Source organism: Zonotrichia albicollis, chromosome 8 (genome assembly GCF_047830755.1).
Source record: "Zonotrichia albicollis isolate bZonAlb1 chromosome 8, bZonAlb1.hap1, whole genome shotgun sequence".
NCBI lineage: Eukaryota > Metazoa > Chordata > Aves > Passeriformes > Passerellidae > Zonotrichia > Zonotrichia albicollis.
This window is the reverse complement of record NC_133826.1, coordinates 14,251,110-14,267,268: the sequence shown is the minus strand read 5'-3', so window position 1 is coordinate 14,267,268 and position 16,159 is coordinate 14,251,110. Positions and strand designations below refer to the sequence as shown.

Here is a 16,159-nt window from a genome sequence, read left to right as displayed (position 1 = left end):
CTTTGAAAAAAAGGTGTTGTAAAGGGTTTCATAAAGGTTTATTTGTTTTACTGTATAATAAACAACTAAAACTAATAGAAAAAAACTAGAAGAACAAGTTGACTTCAGATGATTATAAAAATAATAACACATGATTGACCACATTGCACAATCCAGTATAATACTCTTTTTTTGTATCTGGTGACGAGTCTGTGATTTCTCACTAATGTATGGAAGATAAAGTTACAGCATAACCAATTACATTTAGGAAACAGAATTCTGATCCCTGTTGATTGCAGTATAATGGAGAATAAACTGAATCTGTCTAACACATGGAGGAAGTTGCACAGGCACATTTATATGAAAGTTCATTAAAATTCATGTGTATGTTTCCAAATCTCAGCTTTTGTTATGAGGGTAACTATCTAGTATTAGTTCATAGTCAGTCACAGTTGCAGCAGGCCATATATTATTTGTCACTGAAAAAATGCCACTTAACTGTAGAAAAGTTATCACAAAGTCCAGAACCTAAAGAATTTATCAGGAAAGTTTCTTCTACAGGATTTCTGAGTGAATGGAGTGAATTATAATATAATTATGTGTAGCAATGTGAATCTGTTGAAGGAATGTAATACTTGGACCGTCATCTTGCTACTTTCTACCAACTTGACTTCATGAGGAAAGACTGAAGACAATAGATTAATTTCTATATAAAAATAAATATGGACAGTTCGCAGACAGAAAACAGTCGAGAAAAATATATTAAAGAAAAGTAGTAGTATTACTCAATGATCTTAAGAGCTCATTTCCAACCTAAATGATTCTATGATGATTCAGTTTGTGAAATTAAAGTTTTGATGTATACAAACAATACTTAAACAATTGTATGAATAATAATTAAAGACAAATGCTTGCATCATTGAAATTTATGTTTGCAATGAAAATTCAGTAGGACTGAATGTTTTCAGCTGGAACATACCATCTAGACAGAGGAGCCAGGCTGACAAATCAGTTAACTATACATACAGCTCATCTTTTAGTCATAAATGGTTTAAATTCCATCCTAATCATAGAATCATTGATTCATAAAATATTAAGGGGGTGGAATGGACCTTATAGATGATCTAGTCCCAGCCCCCAGCCATGGACAGGGACACCTCTCTCTAGACCAGGTTGCTCAAGGCCTTTTCCAACCTGGCTTTGAACACTGTCAGGGTTGGGGCATCCACAGCCTCCCTGGGCAAACTGTGCCAGTGTCTCATCGCCCTCACAGTGAAATGCAGCTCAGTTTAAAAAAATCTTACTAGGCAGGAGTGAGCTTGCTGGTTCTGTGATGTTGTTTGAAGGATGAACTTTCTACATGGGCATTGTGAAATCTACTGCTGCTCTCTGTGGGCAAGGCTAAATCGGCCTGGATGCTATGTTGAAGCCAGATGCAGCAAATTTTCCGCACTCTGTGAAGTGCTTCTTTCATACACAAACAAAAAAGCTCAAGCTTACAAACCATCTGTGCTACTGGATAATAATTTTGTCCAAAAAAAGTCTTCACAAGCACCATGTTGCCTTTTAAAACAGATTGAATGATTTATAATATGGTCAGAATTTTGCACAAACAAGAGTGCAGAGATGTATGCAAAGAACTATTTATTGTAGTCTTCTGTGCTGAAACACACCTGGTTTATATGGATGTGGTAGGCCTTGTGGCTTTTTTTCCCTCAAAGAAAAATGGCTTCTTAAGAAAACAAAAGGAATTTTTCTATAGATGTAATCTGCAAGTTACACTTAAGTGTAGATAACCAACCCATGCGACCAGAGGAAATAATAAGCAGTATTCGAATGACTAAACTGAAGGGACTCTCTTCATATGCTTTTTTGCATAAGGAAGCAGAACACATACTAATGTCCTGTAAATTAATTTCATACTTGTTTCTTACTATCATGAACTTAAAATAAAAGTATTATTATGCTGTGTGGACATTTAGAATTAATTTATTACTTTTATTACTTCCTTTAATTCCTTTTAACAGGTGGTAGCCTGTTAAAAATAATAAGTGTTTTGTGTTATTCCTGTTGTTAGACAAATACACAATTTTGTGACCATAACTCTTTATGTGCTAAACCGAAGTAATGGCTCTGTAAACACTTCAGGAAACAAACCAAATGAAAAATGGCAGTGGATATTTCCCATATAAAGATTAATTTCTTACTTTGTGTTTTGGACTCAGCATCTGCCAGTATTTGTGTTAAATAGTATAAACCTTTCCTGTGCCTTTCCTGCAAGGTTGTGCTTTTTCTCTTGTTCCTCAGTTGTTAAATCTGATATAACGTAATAAAGCTCTTAGATTGCAATTTGTGACAGAGACCATGAATTTGTTTCTGTTTCCATAACAGGAGCTCTTGGGAAACCACATTTAGTAAAGGCTCAGAGGCGCTGACTCCGGAGCAGCTCCAGTGCTGCCAGCGAATAGTTCAGCTTTGTAAACACTGCCTGCTGGTAGTTTACAAACACTCATCAGATGCAAGAGGATCCCCAACTGGGATGAGCCACCACTGGGATGATACAAGGTATAAATTTGAATATTTTCCTCCTAAGTTATACGTATGAAGGATAGTACTGGAACAGGTTTTATTCCATGTTGCTACCACTAAATTTTTCCTTAAGTCTGGTTTCCTCTGTATTTAGGAAAAAAACCCACCAAACTCCCCAGCATATCCCTTGATCCTGACTTTTAGTCATTCCAATATCACTGCCCCAGTCATGAAGTGCTACCAAAAGAAAACTTGACATACACATCTTGTATGTCTTATGAAACTTCTGTGAACTTGTGTACATCTTGTACACTTATTAATCTCTTGATTGCCTACTGCCTAATTAGCTGCAGCAAAGGCTTTCCAGAAAGTGAACTGAAAATCTCCTTTCTTCCCCTTCTCAGATCCCTCAAAGTCAGTGTTTCCAGATTTGCATTCCTAGAGGTATCCTAACATGTCAGATACTTCTGGCTTCACATTCGCAGTGGGCTGCCATAGGGGCACAGCTCCAGCCAAGGGTCAGGTAAGTGCCATCTGATTTACTGTGTTGCACAGTTTTGCAAAGTTGATTTCCAAAATCTATAGACCAGAAGTTTTATTATTCCATTTTATGGAGCATAAATATATTTTCAAACCTTGCAAAACAGCATCATATAGTAAAAGAGTTATTTGGCACTTACTTGACTCTCCATTGGCTGGTTTAGTTCCCCAACTGGATACAATAGAGGTTATAATATTATCAGTGTAGGGATTACTGAGAATGCTCCAACTATGGCAGTCAATAATTTGCAATTAAACAGTCATAGACAGAGAATTAAATGTCAGTTTTAAATTACCTAGGATCCAAATTCTATCCCATTTTAATTACTGTGTATATAAAAATTACAAGTGCTTTGTTTATATAAAATATCTTGCATATATTGTTTCATAGAAGGGCTTTGTGATTTAAGCATTACGTGAAAAACAAATTTTTGATATATTATCTATTAAACTTTTTTTATTACTTAATTGCTTACTTGATATATCTCAGATTAGTTATTTGATACACTGGACCCATGCATTATTGACATGTGGATCTTAAGACACTCTAACATAATTTAAAGCCAACCAGAAACTAAATTTGCTTGATCACAGCAAAAGCAGAAGTAGGTTAGCCACAAACCAATCGTATTCAATATTAACAGCTCCTGAGTAATAGCAGGAGTACGGTAAAGTCATTTGGATTAGCTAAGACTAGAAAATCTCAAAGTTTTTATTGCCTTTATAGTTAATGCTGCAGAAAATTTTACATCATGACCAACCACAAAGATCAGATTAGTGTAATGTACTCAACTAACAGGCTTGCCTTTGGAATGCAATGAAAGGGATGTTCCAAGAGAACTTTCTCGTCTCCAGTTTCTGTATTTCTTTGGATGCTGAATGGAAGTTATTCATAAACTTCATAGGCTGGAGGAATCTAAGCCCTCTATATCCTAAATATAAGTAATGGAGTGTCAAGACAACTCTGATTAAAGTTACAGTTACATGTTTCATCTAGACATGAATACAGCAATATGCCAGTTAACCATGATATTCTGAATTTGTGAAATGAAAGACACACATGGAAATAAATTCTCTTGTCTGTAACAGCCCACAATTGTAATGAACTCCTTTTCTAGAAGTGGGAGAACCACAATACCAATTCACTTTTCACACAGGTTTCTGTTTTTAATGAATCTCCACTACTAATAATAGTTCTCCTGACTCTCCATAAAATTCTGTGGTGGCAGAAAATATTACAGTATAATGTAATAAATGTATGAGAAGTCAATTTTTTCAAGACTTTATAAAATCTAATTTGAAGAACTTTGTTTTTGTCTGAGCACAAACAATTTTTTTTATTTTGTTTGTGTTTAAGAAACAAATGTTTGTGAAACTAAAGCTCTCACAGTTTACAAATAGATAGGCCTTTAGCTGGGAAAATTTATTTGTACAGGGACAGATAAAAAGATAATGAAAGCTGCCACAGAATTCTTTAATAACTTCTCAAATTTCTTTTCAATTCTATCTCTTAACTGGAAACCCACTAAGTAAATGAAACAACAGGATTGCTCAAAAACCATACAAAGTCTCTTAAAAAATTAGCTAAAATCAAACTGTGTAAAAAGTCATAAATTAACCCATGTTACAAAAAAAAAAAAATTTAAAAAATCTACCATTAGGTCCTTACAGCTTGCTAAATGACCTTATCTATTGCATGGCATATTCTCTGGGAAGTACTGAAGTTTTTTACTGTATCATCAGGCAAAGGTAGGACTAGGTCTGGTGACGCAGTGAAGTGTCAAGCTCACCAAAAACCCATTCCAAATCAGACTTTATTTTTTTTTTAAATAAATTCTTTAAAAATATGTTGGTGATAAGGTTTTTCTCAAGCTTAAACAAAGCACATGTGCACACTTTCTCATATAGATTGTTCCTCTTGACACAGTGCTGCTGTTTCTATCCATGGGATCAGTCTGACCAGTCTTTTAACTTATTTGTCATTAATCAATATGATTCACTAGAATTGCACAACAATTTTTAAGCAATTATTTATACAATGTGTTGTGTTAATCCATCCTAACACTGACATAATTCATTGTGAAATTCTGATTTAGTATGGATGTTATTTTTGCACACTTTATTGACTTCTACAATTAACTTTTAGTTAATTACAGCATGAAAATATTTAAGAATCAATATTAGGATATGATAAACTGCTCTTTGTATTTTTAGATTAAATACAAGCTATACAGTTGCCTGAATTTAAAAGGCAAATAATCACTGATGGGAATTGAATTACTAGGTTGTAGGATCATTTCTTCCTTTACTACAGTAGTGATAACATGTCTATTCTTAGAACATTAGACATGGAAATCTTGGTGTTTAATTAGTTTGTTTTTTTTTTTATGATCCAACTTTTTATAAGATGGTTTTTTGCCCAGTTTAAATTAAACAGGATTCTGTTGTTTACACAGGATTCCATTGTTTATTTATTTTATGGCTTGAAACATAAAACTGGAAAGATGTTTGATCCTCATACAACAGAGTTTAGATTCCTTTTCTGAGTTAGTTTGTTCCTATTGCCCTTTGTGTTTCATAAATAGCATTTACTGTACTGAGTTTCCTGCACACACCAATCATAAAGTCTGGCACATTAACAACTAGTTCTTTTGCTCTTGAATGTTGCTTTGTCTGTAAACTTTGCTGTGTTTTTCATATCCTTTCTAGGTGTTTATTGCCAAGACCTTCACTGTTCATCCTGAAACCATCCTCATCCAAATTTAGCTGCAGTCCATCTGGATCGCCTCGCCCTAACCTTTTGTTCACACACAGATACAGCCACTTGTGAAGTAAAAGGAAATTGCTGTTGTAAATAATAGCAATTTCTTTTTTTTTTTTTTAAACTTGTGATGGAGCTAAACATAAGCACTGTTATATATTTCTTACCATCGTATTATAATAAAATTTAGCTGAAAACCTACTGTAAAAGCATAGCTTTTCTGGGAACATAATAAACCTTGTTAAGTTGTTTACACACACATGTGAATGTGTAGATCTTGCTAGGTTTATAAGTAACTCCTTCCTACTAGAAATGTTATTTTTGCTGCAGAATATATAAAATGAAATTGTTCTGGAAGATTCTATACAGTATTACATTATTTTGTAAGTACAATACTTTGACTTGAAAATTATTTATTGTAAACTGTATTATTATTTATTGTCTCAAATGTCCTTTAACAAAGCAGATAATTAGAAAACTCTTGCAGAAGAGTAAATCTGTAACAGTTATCAAAAATAATTTGATCATGGATATGTTATCAAAAATAATCTGTTCTTGGATATGTTTAAAATAAACCCCAAAATTCTGTAAGCCAAATCTAAAGCAGACATATTTTTATTTCTCCTCTGAAATGACAAGATCTATTTAATACTGCTATTTTTCTTAAAGGACATGATATAGTATCCTTTAGCCAAAGTGAAGGCATCTAGTACACAAACAGTAAAATATCAGTTTAGGCATTCACTTCCTAATTGGATTCTCGTAATAAAATGGAAGCCAATGTTTGTTTCCAGGTTTTCATTCACATTACCTGTATCCTGTGCCTTTAGGTTTCCTTTGGGAGCAAGCAGTCATCCTCAGCTCCACACGCATGCATAGTGCATAGTTTTTCTGTTACACTGCCTAAGTGGTAAAGCAGACATTTTTAGGAAATACTGCAGCTGTAATGTATTATTTAAAACTTACACTAATTGGTTTGTTGTAGTTTTTAGCATGCAATCCAGTACCTACTGTAGAATGTATCTTTGCAATGGACAGTATTTTCTAGATTGCTGACACCTTTAAATGTTGGAAATCTAATTCACTAGAAAGCTCTCATTCAGGTCTAGATTCCTGAGACTGGCTGAACAGCACAAAACCAAAATGAGCCAGAGCAGGAACCTAGTATTTACAGGATTTGTAGCCTGAAAACATCATTTGGGTTTTGATACATACAGCCATTTATCCCACTCAGCATTGTGCCATGTGAGCCTTATTCATTAGAGAAATAATTATTAAAGAAATCAGTTACTCTAGATCTAAAAATAATTGAGTTTTTTATTTGAGTGAAGAGCAGAGTAGTTATTATTTACCAAAGACTCGTGTACTTACGAATCATTTAACCCTGAAATGTGTTTTTAAATTATCAATGTATTTCAGGTATACTTTAAAAATAATTTGGGGGCTAATTATCCTCAGGAGCAAATATGTTAGTGTTTTTTGATATCCAACAATTTAAGACAAAATTTAAGAGACTTAAGAGATTTCAGACTGAAGTTGTATGGAAATTATTTTTTAAGAAGTTTTAGTCATAGGATATATAAAAACTGGAAATTTGGTTGAGATTTTTGATGCCTGTGCTGTAGTGCCTCAGCTCTAGAATTGCAGAATATATAACAAGAATATTTGTAAACAAATAAAAATACCCTCTTGCAATTACCAGATCAAATCAGTCTTTTGGTCTGGTAAAGTCTTTTTAATTTTGTGGTAATAATAGTTCAGTAATATAGTATGTTCACATTAATTGTATGTCTCTTTTGATCCATACAGTGACTATTAATGCATACTCTGGTTATCTGTAACATCTAATAAAAGCTGTAAATTTTCTCTTCTTGGAGGAGGCTTCCATTGCATTCTACTTTTGGCCATAAGGATAAGATCAGCTTCCAGCTTAGCTTGCCAGACTCTAACAGAGCTTTAGGACAGGAGGTTCACATGTCTTTTTATTCCTAAACTTCACTATATGATTTCTATTTTCGAATGCCAGTGGTGGGCCAGGTCAGTCTGTACAGAATACTCTGCCAAAAGAAAGAGGGCTACTAACCATACCTATGGACAAATCTAGGAAAAAAAAATTCATTTAGCATGTACAAAAGTGGACCAGATGGTGGTTTACATCTGACATGACTTAATATATTTGTATTTCTGATAACCTTTCCTAAAGTGGTCATGTGTTCCTAATATAATGTGTGAATCAATACCTTCAATAAACATCATGCTACACTTGGCTGCAGCTCCTCAGAACCAGCGCGTGTGCTCTGCGGGTGAATTACGGGCTACGCCTGTAGCCCCGCTCCAGGGAGTGCCCTAGGTGGAAGCAGTTACCCCTTTCCTCTGCAAAACAGCCGCAATTTGCTTTGCGATCACACCAGTGGTTCCAATAAATCTTAATTAGTGGCCGTAAGCTCCTGCAGCCTCTTGACCAGCAGGTCTGTCTGCCCCTCGCCTTGGCCCTGGTACCCGGGCTCTGCTCGGGGAGCAGCAGCAAGCTCATGGAGCGCGGCCCTTAGGGCAGCCCCGCAATGTCCGCGCTAGCGCAGCGAGATCCCGGCTCTGTTTCCAAGTGCCGTGTGATGCCAAGCAAAGGAACACAGAGATGTCACCAGCGGTGATCTTTACCCGGTTCCGACACGACTGGAATGAGGTATTTAATGGCTCTGTGCGGTGCATTTCAGCACCTGGAACGCGCCCGGTGCGTGCCCAGCTCTCGGCGCCGGAGGCTGCAGCCCCGGCCCGCCCGGTCCTGGCAGAGGAGCAGGGAGAGCTGAGCTCCTCGTTTATCAATAACGGCATCTCCGGAAGCCCCGCTGGCGGTTAGTCACAAATACCGCCTTTTTAAATTTTATTTTTATTATTCCGGCGGTTATTGGAGTTACACGGTTTTTACAGTCGGTCGGTCGGGAGCGGGGCCGGGAGCGGGCAGGGGAGGCCGGCGAGGAGCGGCCCCGGGCGGGGCTGGGCGGCGGCAGCGCTCACCCGGCCCCGGGGCTGTGGGAGCCGCGTCCGACGTTCCTACTGCCCCAGCGTAGAGACAGGCTCGGAAATGCCGGTTATTAAAAATTACAAAGACTTCATGCGTTATTTGAGGACCAGAGCAAGGAAATTACCTTTTTGGAACCATTGCTTAAATGTTGGAGGAAATGTTACTTGAAGTACATCATAAAGACACCTGTTTGTAGACCTTGGCCTTGGCTTGTTGTCCTGCCTCGAAAGACTCATACTCATTTTAGAAAAATTAGTATCTAAGTGCTGATTCTCTGTACTGAAAAGTAAGCAAATTACTCAGTGTTTAAAATTACATCTAAAAGGTTTCTTATCTGGTCTAGGAGCTCTAGAACAAATTCACTTTTTCTATATAAAACCTTAAGTTTGTGGTTATGACTTTCCCCTGTCATATTCAAGTGAAAATATTAAAAATGTGCCCAGAGGGATCTGGATAGGCTGGATTGATCAGCAGAGACCAAGAGTGTGAGGCTCAACAAAGAGAAACGCTGAGTCCTGCCCTTGGGTCACAGCAAAGCTCTGCAGTGCCACAGGCTTGGGGCAGAGTGGCTGGAAACTGCCTGGCAGAGAGGGACTGGGGCTGCTGGTCAACTGCTGCTGGGTACGAGCCAGCACAGGCCAAGAAGGCCAGTGTCATCCTGGCTTATGTGAAAAGCAGCATGGCCAGCAGGACTAGGACAGTGATTGTCCCCCAGTCCTTGGCACTGGTGAGGTGCCTCGAGTGCTCTGTGTGTGCTGGACCACTCAGTGCAGGAGGGACAGGGAGGTGCTGCAGGGTGTCCAGTGGAGGCTCTGGAAGGTAAGCCCCATGAGGAGCAGCTGAAGGAGCTGGGTTTGTTTAGCCTGGAGAAGGGAGGCACTCAGGGGTGGCATTATCTCTCTGCAGCTCCCTGCAAGGAGGGTGTAACCAGGTGGGGTCAGGCTGGTCTCCCAAGGAACAGGTGACAGGACAAGAGGACATAGTCTCAAGCTGTGCCAGGGGCAGTTCAGGTTGCACAATTGTAGGAATTTCTTCAGAGAAATGATTAGACATTGCAATGGACTGCCCAGGGAGGTGGTGGAGTCACCATCCTAGGAGGTGTTTAAGAAAAGGCTGGACATTGCACTTGGTACCATGCTCTAGGTGACATAGTAGTGTTTGGTCACAGGCTGGACTTGATCTCGGAGGTCTTTTCCAATATAATTGATTCTGTGAAAAGACTGAATTGCATTGACAGTTATAGCATCTAATTTAGGTGTTAGCACATATGAGTATTTGCAAGTTACCTTTGCATGCATTGTTAAACAGTTAACTTGAAGCAGTTCCAACGGGAATCCATTTTCAGGAGGAAATAATTTGCTGTTAAATGGCATTCTTACTGGCAAATCTTTCACTTCAGCATTTGCTAAAAACATTCGTAATTTTTTCTGTATGTGGTAAAATTCCCATGTGTTAGATTGTTATTCTGCATCTGTGTTCTTTGTTCTCTGCCAGCCACCTCTGTGAAGTTCCCTACATTATTGAAATCTCTTGTTAACATAGAGGAGTCTTTGTTAGTGTGTAAATACCTGTAGCACTTTAGGACTCTTAAGGAAATGGGGGTAATTTTACGTTTTACATATATGGAACAGAAGACTCTGCTTGTGGGGAATCAAGGCAGGTGCATTCTTGATGTTTTTAACACATCCTCATTTCTTTAAAACAAAAGGCAACATTTCTGCAGAAAGGAAATCTGTTTATACTGAACTGAGTACCGCCCTCCTTTCAACACAGATGCTACAGCTTATGCCATAAAATAGTGCAGTGAAGGCTACTGTGTATGGCCCAAGTCCCCACTGCGTGGGTCAGCCTGCTTTTAGCACCACAGAGTGAAGTGCAGCCCCTGCCTGGCTGCAGGGGTGTGTGACACAGGTGCCAGCGTGCCGTGCAGGCTCAGGTGGCTGCACAGCAGTCGGTCCCCTCGGTGCCAGCCCCTGGCAGGGCTGATCAGCAGCGTTGTGCAGGGAAGTGACCCCTATCTGCCCTTCCTCTGTGCCCTTGCTGCTCCCAGCTCCTGCCATGCAGCACCACGGGAGGGATGCGGAGCACAGGCAAAGCGCTGCCTTTCAAGGCTGAGGGGGAAAGCCATGAGGTGCAATGGAGCCCAAAAAGAGTATAAAATGTAAGGGAATATGGTGAGAAAAAAACATTATCCTGGAAGTGGTTTCATATTAAAAGTTTTCCTTGTGCCCACCTTTGTGGAAATTATTTGCTGTTATGGCAAATAATTCTGCCATGGCAGAACAGATGGTTTCACTTAATGCTATATATTGTTTTTAACTAAGTGGTGCAGTGTCATCTGACTGACCTATATCATTAATGCACAGTCAGTTGTTTCTTAAAAATTCCCCACAATCCACTGTCTTTTTTGCAAGCTTAACAGAGGGACATAGAGGACCTTATTTTCTACATAGAAGCTTTCAATTTCAAGACTAAAAAAAAGTCATTCAATACTTTTATTTCAGACTTCTATGCAGTGCTCAGATTTCTTGATCTGACCCAGGTATCAGACTATCACTCAAGTTGTCCTTGCACAAGAGGGATGGGATAAATTTACTTTGCAAAGAGAAATGCAGCTCTGAGTGATGCAAGTGGGCTCAGCAAAGGTGCATCTGGCACAAGAATAGACAAATATGGAAAGTCAAAATGTGTTTCTAGGAGAATGCACCTGTGCCCTGAGCAGCCCTTGTGTGCAAGCACTTCTCTGCTGAATGATTTTGCTCATAGCTGAAGTTGCCCCTACAACTCTGATGTTGCTTGTCCAGGGACTTGGATGTCACAGCTACAGGTTTCATTAGTTCTAGTGTTTGTTTGGTAAAATAACTGATTTACAATGTCCCTTACAAAGACATTAAACTTGTCAAACAACCAAACATAGACAATGAGGAGTAGTACAAATAGTCCTGTGCAGAAATCTGGACTCTTTCTGTTAACTAATGAACTGGGACACTGTGCAGTCTAGACACATTTTTGAAACTGACCATGTTGGTAAATAGCTGGCAATTTCAGAGATATGTAAGTGTTGTGAGAGTTGAACTTTATTCCATCCCACCTGAGCTTTCCTATCCAGCCCTTTTAGGTGATTGCAGGTGTTCTGCTAAGTCAGGCCTCTTCCCTCCCCATGCAGGGTTTGTGCTCTCTATGGGTGGGATGTGCTTTTTCACAATTGTATGGGATTTAAGCCATCTGATATCTTTTATTCTGATTCAGAGGCTGAACAAAGTAGCTGCATCAAAATGCCACAGTAGTAGACAAGTGTGCTGTGGGGCAGTTTAACTTCAGTCACACTGTTGGTTGCTTTGATGTTTGCTCTGGTCTGCATTATGCAGTCAGAAGTAGCTGAGAAATCTTACAGGCATGGTGAAAAATATGTTCCTCTGGCACTTAAAATAACTTCTACAAGTATTTGGTAAAATGGACCTGACAGGATCTTTCTAATAACTCAGTCTCTGGGATGGTTTTCCAGATTCATCAGAATGACTGCTGAAAGCTGTGTGTTTGGGTTATACTCACTAAACTTGACTATATGGCACACAGGACAGAGTTGGTGCTTTCCTCTCTTGCTGTCTGCAGTCGATTCAGCCTGTATGTTCCTCTCCTGTCACCATGGCCTCTGCTTTTGATTTGGAACAGAGGAACCCCTCACTCCCTTCAGCTGTGATGTGCCTTTTGCCCAACTGGGAAGCCAAATGCTTTGCTCCACAGGTGTACTGCTGTGTATGACAGTACGGTCACAAGTGGTGAATAATGGAAACACAGGTAGCAAGGGAATTTTTTTGAAAAGCGGGGTAAGTGCAGTAGTTGTGTAGTTGCCCTCCAAGCCTCTTGCATGGGTTGTTGCAGCCGTCAGAGCAGGGTGGCTGTTTGCTGTGCTAGAGGAACTTGTTGCTAACTCAGACTCTTCTTCCTAAACTTTGCAGTTTTTCTTCCCTTCCTTCCTTCCCCCAGCTCACTCAAATGGAGGAAAGAGTAAGTTTTGTATATCTTATAGCTTCCAAGGCTAACAAATTTGGATTTGAGGAAAAAGCTTTAATAGAAATATGAATCATCATCTGATGTGAAACAGTGTTCAAACTGTCCAAGTATATGTGCTTATCTGTGTTTCAATACACCTCTTTTACAGGAAATGTGTTTCAGTTGCCCAAGTGGTATCCAATTAGTATACTCTGCAACACCTCTGCCTGTTGTATATTTTCCTTCAAGTGCCCCAATTCAGGTATTATTAATGATAATAAAAAACCTACTTAGGATTAGAATACTGAACTAGTTTGGGTGTCTACTCTTACTTGAAAAACACGTATGTTGTGAAGAGGCTTGGCTCTCAGTCAAGCTTTCACAGTGATTACATCTATTTCACAGTAATTTTTTTTCTCCTGTGCAGGCTGGAACAACATGGTGAGGGTAGCTTTGCTGATTATTATAGTCAATCAAGTAAATAAAGTTGGTATACACATTTCTGTGAGTTAGCAGCCATATAACTTGTTTTACAATTCTAGGAGAGCAATTGTGTATATATATATATATTTTTTTTTGTATCAACAATAACAACATCCAGTAGCTCTAATATGCATACTGTCATGTCAGCATTTTTGTTATTTAGGAATTTGTACCTCACCTGAGTTACAGCTTAGCTTGCAGACCCTCAGCAGGAAGTATAACACTTTAATTATTTAATCAACACTAAATTGTACTTTCCCGTTAGTGCTATTGCATTTTATTATTTTAAAATAAAATGTCATGCTTTTCAGAAGCAACTTTCCTTTCATTGCACACCTACTAGTCCTCTTTCTAGTAACTGTAGTCCAGCAATGCTCCTTTCTAGTGTCTGTACACCCATAAAATTCAATACCAAGGTTTGCTATTCTGTGCGGAGAAAGGATTTCACGTTTTGGTCATGTTGGTCTTAAGCTACTGAGTGTTGAGATTATTTCTAGTTCAGGACCCTTATGTGGCAATGTGACAGCACTGGAGCCACGTGGCTCTGCAGCTGTGCTCTCCCACTGCCAGTGCTTGCTCTGCCTGTGTCCTCTGCAGGTGTCAGCAGTGTCACCTGTGCCACTGGAACCAGCGCCTCCAGCAGCGAGGGTGCTGAGAGCACAGTCTGTGTCTTTCCCTCCTATTCCTCTAACATTCCTCTCTTTGTATTTTAGCTTTGAAAGTCTGCATGAGAAAACTTGTAAAATACCAATGATCCTCTCTGAGCAGGGAGGGCTCTCTCAACCTGCAGGTTTCGCTTCTTGAAAACACGGGTGAAATAATCCAGTTCCAGCTGCAAGCCCATCAGAACAGAGGACTGAGGTTTTCTGTTGCAATGGCAGTAAAGGAATTACTTTAGCACTACCAGTGATGATTTTTCTTATGTATTATTATTTTAATTATTTTCTTCAAAGTTTTTGGGAGAGATTTTTTCCCAAGTTAATGTTTTCTTGTTCCCAAGGCCAAGTGGGAGAGCAGTCTAGTAATAATTACACTGGCCTTTTTGTACTGGTAGTTATTGTTTCTGGGGAAATTTTCTTTTGGAAGATTTAGTTCCTGCTCACACTCTTTCATCAAATAATGCAGATAACCCTACCCCTATGTAGCTGAGAAGCAATTCTTAAGATAGCAGTAGTTTTCTACAAATCAGTGTCAAGTGGTTTGGTGTTTATTTTGGTTTTTTGAACTTATGGTCCTGTGTGATTTTATCAGGTGGAATATGAGGGCCAGCAGCATTTGTGCAATGAGATGTTGTCAGACATACCTACAAAAATGTAAATTAAAGGTGCTTTCCTTAAGTTTTCTCCTTTTTAAAAGCAATTTTCCATTTACATATTTTTTGTTGTGTGAAAATTTGCATTTTTAGTATCTTATAATGCAGCATAAAATATTAGTGTTATTCAGGAGTCTGAAGCATCACTATAGTGAGACTTGCATGAACTAAGTATGTCACGTGTAATCTGGGAATTAATTTACAAACCTAGTTCATGTCATCATAGTGATATGGGAACCTTGCAGTTGTTTGTAAGAGAAAAAGGTAGATTATCAGAGGTATAGAAAAGCCAAGTATTTTCTAATTACTTCTCTAGTTAAGGGAGAAAAACCCTTCTTGAGCTGCCCCCAAAGGAGTTCTCTAGTTTAAGCCAGTAATTGCAATTAAGAACATCAACTAAAAGAATGATAGAATGCTGCTCCATTTTGCTATTAAAAGCTTAAACTTTTGCTCCATTAAAATTGAAAGAGAGGGAGAAAATCTAAAAAGGATTTAATTAACTAGTAAACTTGAGTGTTTATCAGCTGTAAAAATGATTTGATTTCTGTAGCAATAGGATACAAATCAACTTGGAGATTTTAAAGATCAAAGTAAGAATAATTGCAAAAACACTGATTGACTATTTATTTATTTCTATTTTTAAATGAACTTTTAAAGCTCAGTATTTCAGGATATTTTTCCCCACTTACTATGGGTTATTGGGATTTGGTGTTTAACTTTGCATTTATTCTATAAACTGTAAATTAAAAGGCAAAATAATATTTGTGACCCTTAATAAAGCCTCAGTGGTAGAAAATTGCTCTTGGATATATCTGCTGTGTCAAGGGACTGTAACCAGCAGATTTCTGCCTTCTGTTCATGTTTGGGCTCAACTGTAACTGAAATAATTCCAATTAAGGAGTTATTAAATCAGCAACAGTGAATTGAGTGGTGTGAGCTGTGAAGGGTCACGGTGTAACAGGCTGCATCCCACCAGCTGCAGACTCCAGCCTGAAGAGTGCCCAGAGCCTTTCTTTTCCCTTCCCCTTGGTCTCCAGGCTGGGACAGCTTCCCTTCTGCTCTCTACAGCTGGCTTGCAGGATGGCAGCAAGGGAAGACATGCAGGGTGGTGAGCTGTATGGGGTGGGGATCAAGAGACAATTGATGGAGTTGTGCAGAAAATTGCCTTGCAGTTTGTTGGGGCTGGTTTCCAGAGAGATACAGCGGTGGGTGGCATTCCGTGGAGCAAGGGATTTGACAAACTCAGGGCAGGATGAGCAGACATCACTGAGACTCTGCCCATGTTAACAAGCATTAGACTTAAACTTGTGTCAGGTGTTTGAAAATGAGTCCTTACACATTGCAGTGTGGTTTTAAAATGTTCTTCCTTGTTTTGGAATTTAGCTCACAAGTGACAAGTCACTCTCTGAGGGAAGCAGAAAGCAAAAAGTATTTGTTCTGTGTTAGACTGTGGGAATTCATGCACTTTTCCTTTTGAACAGCACTGTCTTCAGCCTAGCTTCAAGTGATTGCATTGAGGTGCTGGCAAGCAGTGCTCAAG

The 16,159-nt window shown here is 38.8% G+C and overlaps 1 protein-coding gene across 8 annotated transcripts in view; it reads left to right on the top strand.

The window, feature by feature from the left end:
* The window catches only part of TTLL7 (tubulin tyrosine ligase like 7), a 64,733-nt gene extending 57,050 nt beyond the window's left edge, over positions 1 to 7,683 (top strand). For 7 of the 8 annotated variants that reach the window (XM_074546037.1, XM_074546035.1, XM_074546034.1 and 4 more), the window contains 2 exons: positions 2,371 to 2,544; positions 5,758 to 7,683. In XM_074546037.1, the coding sequence (XP_074402138.1) occupies positions 2,371 to 2,544; positions 5,758 to 5,878 (295 nt within the window). In that variant the 3' untranslated portion in view covers positions 5,879 to 7,683. Of the gene's footprint in view, positions 1 to 2,370; positions 2,545 to 2,912; positions 3,032 to 5,757 lie in introns of all 8 variants that reach the window. The other variant, XR_012581300.1, reaches the window with a different exon arrangement.
* Positions 7,684 to 16,159: the final 8,476 nt, after the last annotated feature.